Source organism: Etheostoma cragini, chromosome 6, assembly GCF_013103735.1.
Source record: "Etheostoma cragini isolate CJK2018 chromosome 6, CSU_Ecrag_1.0, whole genome shotgun sequence".
Taxonomy (NCBI): Eukaryota; Metazoa; Chordata; class Actinopteri; order Perciformes; family Percidae; genus Etheostoma; species Etheostoma cragini.
The window spans coordinates 538340-544593 of NC_048412.1; the positions used below are offsets into that span (position 1 = coordinate 538340).

General features: G+C 42.1%; 1 protein-coding gene across 1 annotated transcript in view; it reads right to left on the bottom strand.

The window, feature by feature from the left end:
- The window catches only part of LOC117945761 (IgGFc-binding protein-like), a 9915-nt gene extending 4904 nt beyond the window's left edge, over nt 1-5011 (bottom strand). The window contains exons 1-4 of the mRNA XM_034873458.1: nt 4804-5011; nt 2000-2056; nt 1778-1908; nt 645-1303 (exon numbers count right to left, since the gene is read on the bottom strand). Coding sequence (XP_034729349.1) covers nt 645-1303; nt 1778-1908; nt 2000-2056; nt 4804-5011 — 1055 coding nt within the window. The remainder of the gene's footprint in view (nt 1-644; nt 1304-1777; nt 1909-1999; nt 2057-4803) is intronic.
- Nucleotides 5012-6254: the final 1243 nt, after the last annotated feature.

Below are 6254 nucleotides of genomic sequence, written 5' to 3' on the forward strand. Positions count from 1 at the left end.
AGGTCTATATAAAGAGACTTCAGGTACAGTATTAGGGACCACTAAGGTCTATATAAAAGAGACTTCAGATACAGTATTGGGGACCACTAAGGTCTATATCAAAGAGACTTCAGATACAGTATTAGGGGACCACTAAGGTCTATATAAAGAGACTTCAGATACAGTATTAGGGATCACTAAGGTCTATATAAAGAGACTTCAGATACAGTATTAGGGATCACTAAGGTCTATATAAAAGAGACTTCAGATACAGTATTATGGACCATTAAGGTCTATATAAAAGAGACTTCAGATGCTGTATTAAAACATAAAAATGGCGCCATGGGAGCTCCGCTTAGTGGGGGGGGGCTTACCCCCGTGGTTGTGGATCATTTAATTTCCTGCTTTGCTTCCTTCATACGTACTACAGCCACTGAAGGGCGTCGTCAAATTATTGCTTGACGACGATAGCTTTGCATATTTGCTGCTGCAAAGGACTTATGTGGGCGTTTTCTGGGGAGGAACGTGTCCTTACACTGTGTCCTTATGTGTTAGATACATGGATGGATGGGTAGGTAGACAGACTGGCAGAAACCAAACATGATAGCCTTTGCTGAAGCTTCAACACTGTACTGTATATTTTAATGAATAATATTGAACTCAACTGTTTTTCGAAGTTATGGTCCTTGTGCAGTGTCACCTCAGTGTTGTCCTCAGCAGCTACAACCACTGCCCAGTTTGTAGTCTTACAGCTGCCGGTCCAGGGTACAATGTAATGGGTACCCAGGCTGGCCACAGGGGGGAGCTGTTCATAGACGTGTTCACACAGGTGACCCAACGTCAGACACTGGTGTCCTGCTAGGACAGCGACCGGCTGCTGGGATCGAACCCGCGTGCCTGTCAAAGTTGTGTGACTTCGTACAAGGTAGGACGCGTAGGGTTCCAGGTCAACAGTCACTGCCTTCCCACGCTGCCACCTAGACCCACCTCTCAGCGCCACATCAGCTCCAGGGAAGAGGGTGATCTGGTTCTGGCTGTTGCCATTAACGACAGCCAGCAGAGTGTCCATGTTAGGGGTGCTTCCTGTGGGCGTGTACACAAAGTAGTCAGTGCCCAGCTCTTCTGTTGGGGAAACCACCGCGCCATCCCCTGTGGCGAAGCGTTGGTTGAACGAGACCACAGAGATGGCAGTACTAGATGAGATTCGAACCGCTGAGCTGGCAGTAACAAACTGGTTATTCAGCTCGGATCCACATGGCAGAGAAACCCAACGGCTTTCACCAGCAGAGAGAGTCACATGGCTGGAGAAGGACACTGAAGCCACCTGCAGACCAGTGGGTCTGGATTAGTTAAACATTCATAAGCACGTTTAAACACACTGGATGTTGTCTAATATGGAAATGCAAAAATGATCCTTATGGGAGAGTTAAAACAGTCTGGATTAACAGAAGTACATTTCCAGGTTAAAGCCTTAAAGAAAATGTGGCCCTTGCAACAAGACCGGCCTGCTTAGTTCTTCTGGGCCTTACTCCACAGCGCTGTGGAGATAACTCTGGCATTGTGACACCACCTATCAACTAGTGCTTATCATAAGGACCTTAAAATGAAGCGTAATCACAAATCATATCTCAGATATCTGAGCTTGTCGTTGGTGAGTGTGCCTTGCTTCTGGGCTCCAGCCTGAAAGTTACTTTTCATTTTGCTAAGATGCATCCGCATGCTGCATGAGTGATAATTAAAGGACTTTTTGGGGACTGTTGCATTGTCCACCTCATTTACTTAAAGCTCTGATTGTCACCTGTACGTGAACGTTGGCTGCAGAGGCCTGAGCAGTCAGAACCACTTGGAGTTTCTGGTCAACACAAACACCCTCGTAATTAGGAAGGAATGTTGTGATGAACTCCTTTCCTGTCGAGCAACCATGGCACGCTGGAGAAGAGAGAAGAGGCGAGATTTAGCTAAGGAAGGACAAAGGACTTAGACTTAGAGAACTAATATTGCTGGCCTCCTCCAGGTATACCTGCCAAGAGTGCAGAACAAAGAGCCAAACCCACCGCGAGGGCCTTCATTTCCATGGCTGAGAGAGAGAGAGAGAGAGAGAGAGAGAGACATACACAATGATAAAAACTCACATTGCAAACCAATATACATAATGTTACACAATGAATCAAAGGAAACGTTGCATGTAATATCAGGCCCGTAGCCAGCCTAGTGGGGGGGGGGCACCTCATAATTTTTTTCCTCATTTAGTATTTAACTATGAGGTTCAATCCCTTCATTTTGCTGGATGAGTTTGTCTGCTGGCATCTTAACGAGCTTCTTTTTTGATGCACCGAACACATTTACTACAGTTTTGTTAGATTACTTACCAAGATCATTTACCAACTTCTTTAGTCCAACTGCACACACTCCTCAGAGCTCACAGATGTAGCTATGAGTGTGTGAAGTGAGTTGCGTGGATTGTTTACACATTAGAAGTCAGGTTGTTACGTGTTGCGTGCCAGTTAACACACATACCATACAAGTACTGCTTTCAACGAGACTAGGGCTTCGGTTTGGTTTAGATCCGTTTTCTTTGAGGGGGAGGGTGGAGGCCCATCATTTTCAACATGACAACAATTTATAAACTCATCATAGATTTTCTGTGTAAAATCTTAACCCCAGAAAACATGTTAAATTAAAGTAGTGGAGCATAAAGAACAATATCTCCCTCTGTAATGTACTGTAAATACATCTATATTGTTACATATACAGAAACATTTCTGGATTTACAATCTTTGGATTCAAAAATTTGACCACACACACACACACACACACACACACACACACACACACACATTACAAGTTACATTACTGTAACTTTAAATGCTGAGTTTGTTTTACTGTGTCCCTTCTACATTTTCTTTTCCTCGGTAGGACTACTCGTACTGATTGACCCTGTAGAAAAGAAATCATCCGACCATCTACATGTGTTAGAACAAAGACCACAGGGTGAGTAGCCACCCAAAGGCCTTCCCTCGAGTCCTATTTCTCTCTCTATCGCCCCTATGGCCGCCCATCAACAGTCAGCTCCTGTTAAAGGAGGTTTTTCCCTTAACAGGCCTTGCTGTTGCACCAGATGTTACAGAGTGGGGCTAACCCTACTCCATCTGCGTCCTGAGATGGGTTGGGGTATTATTCAACACTATAAATTGAACAAAATGAAACAGAACTGAATTAAGTTAAGCTCAAGTTTTACTGTAAAGAGTTTTGACCAATAGGAATGAATCCAATCAAACTAATGTTATTACAGCTTAATGATGTTGCTTTCATTGAATACATTCTGAATAGTTTAAAGGTAATTAATATAATCAAGCTTAATTGTCAGATCACTTATAGAAATATTGAACCCTCAATTTTTGTGACGTAATAACAATGTTACTCTGCAAAATGCTTTTGGTTTGTTTTCCATATTAATACAGCCGGTGGAGCAAAACCGGTTTGAATATGTAATCAGAGGAATGTAGGTCTACTAACATGGTCCACTGCTGGGAGCCATGATGTCCCTCCCCTTATACTAACGCTGCTATGTATCCTACAAGGCCACCGCGCCGACGGCTGGGATTGGTTTGAAGAAATACAAACAACGTTTAAAAACGATGCTTAAAAATGTCCATGATTATCTATGATAATACAGTGTTAGATGACACTGCAAGCAATTATAAAAACTGTTTCATCAATCAAATTACAGCTGCATTAAAAAGCATTCTTTACTAAATACAACCCAAATCACGATGAAGGTAAATGAATGGCATGTATGGGTAGAGTAAGGCCTGCAGGGGACTGCCTGGACTAGAATGACCTCTGTACGGTGCCGACAGGGGCAAACGCCCTGCAAATGGATGAAATATACAAAATTTAAGAAAATGACTTCATTAATTTCACAACACATGTGCAGCATTCAACACACTGCAAATATAGAAAAGCAATACAAAAAGAAAATCTGACAAACCCTAAAATCAAATGCAACATAAAAAAAATAGTTGCACACCAGTTCATAATGTTCTGAGATTAAACGTGTACAACTTTTTTGAAGATTTTTTTTTGGAGGGTCTTCCCCTTTATTCCAGTTGATAGACATGAGAGAGGGGAGTGCACGCAGCAAAGGCCCTCAGGCCGGACTCAAACCCTGGCCGCTGCAGGACCCCCCCAACACGGGGCCAGGGCTCCTACTCGGTGATCTAGAGGTCTTGCTGCATGTCTTTTCTTAAGTTGCAGGGCGTTTGCCCCTGTCGGGCCACCATACTGATGTATTACTATATAGTGCATGTAATTACGTCTAGCCAGGATTTGATCCAAGGTAAATGCATGCATGCCAGATCCTGAGTAGTGCAAATAAATCCAAATCACAAAAAGTCAAAGAAAAACCATTTGAATCATGCTCACAGCTTGATTTCAGACATGCATGACTGCTAAAAATATTGTAACTGACAAGACCTGCAATGCATAGTAATACTACTACTAATAATAATAATAATAATAATAAAGAAATGTGAATCAATACTAATTAAATATCTTTTTCATGCGTTAAGAGAAATCTAAACAATCATTTCATTTTTTACAGAAACTACGTGTGTATTGATTTTATATATTAACGGTAGTGATGAACTGCATTTCATCACCTGCAGTCTTACACATACAATATATATTCATATACTATAAGCATGTAAAATGTCATAAACCTAAAGATTCTCATCAAACGAGCCAATATCCAATGTCCTAATGTAAAACCCTGTTATAGTTCCCCAACCAGCCCAATTATCAGCAGAGGCATCCATACTGTACCTGCAGCTGACCATGGAGGGAGTGGATGGAGGGCGGCAGGACGGACGAGACTTATATCAGCGAGAGCAAGCGGCAGAAACACAGAAAGCATCACATGCTGCTGTTTAGTTCTGCTTGGTTGCAAAGCAAATTGAATATTGGTGTGTTTGTTTGCCGTGTGGTTGGTGCATGGGGAAGGTGTGGGCCCGACAGGGATGTGTTTGCCCATGTCACTTACACTTGTGAACATCAGCCAACATTATCCATTCATCCTGGCACCCTCCCATCCATCCATGTCAAGCTGAGATGACGCTTCTTGAAATCTGCTGTTGAAGTCACTGGTGAATTGACGGGGGGTTGGGGGGGCTGTGGGTGGCCAGTGCAACCCACAGCAAAACTCCTATAATGTCCTTTGTATACATAAAGACATTTGCACCATAAGTTGATGCAGAAAAGGCACACATTGTTGAAATGAAATGTGTAGTCAGGTTTAACAGAAATACATTTTCAGGATAATTGCCTTTAAAGTACACATTCTACACCTTATACAGACCATACCTCCCATCCCATTTGTCTTATTTTACACACAACCTTTGAATGTGAACTTCCTGTTGAAGGTTGAGCTGAGTGTGCACCGTGCTTGACAGTTGGTTGTTCTTCCATTTCCACTCATTGTTTGTTTTTATCTTAAAGACACAAAAGTCAAAATAATCTCTTCTTTATTAAGTAACCCACATCCAACCGGAGCATCCTTAGCTGGCCGACTCTGCTCTTTAACTGTTGATCCCATTTCCAACAACCTACAGTATAACTGTGAAGGGGGATTTTCCACACTTGTTGGTCTGCCACCAAAGCAGCAGAACTGGATTAACGTGGACCCCGATATGAGACTAAAACCGATATGAGACTAGAACTCTCCAGTCTGGAGCCAGACATTGCTTCCCCGAACTCTCAAGAGGAAAATGAGTTAATAAGTGTGTTTGCTGTTTGTAAAACTGTCATTTAATTTGGCTGTAATTTGTAATATACTGTTACTGCCGTACGTTTTTTTTATGGGGCAAGTGGTCCTTGGTCTGAACCTGAATATCTATCTATATTATCTATCTCAGTGAGGGGCACTGAGACAGATAATATAGATAGATAGATAATATATAATAATTTCCCGTCAAGACTACTTACCGCAACAACTCCTCTGGAAATCCCTTGAAGCATCAGTGGACTTACTGTAAAACTAACATGTACTAAAGGTGGAGCTGGGTCTCCACCTTTAGTACATGTACACAATGTCATTATATACATATTATATTGTATACCCAAGAATTAAAACTAATCCACTTTAAATAATAGTTTGAGCAGTCTATCGTGTCTGTATTACATGGTTGAATGGGTGATTGCCCTGTTACTTTCAGTACACCTTCAGTACATCAAACTAGCCAAAGAACTTTGCTGAACCAAAACGGTCAACATAGTAC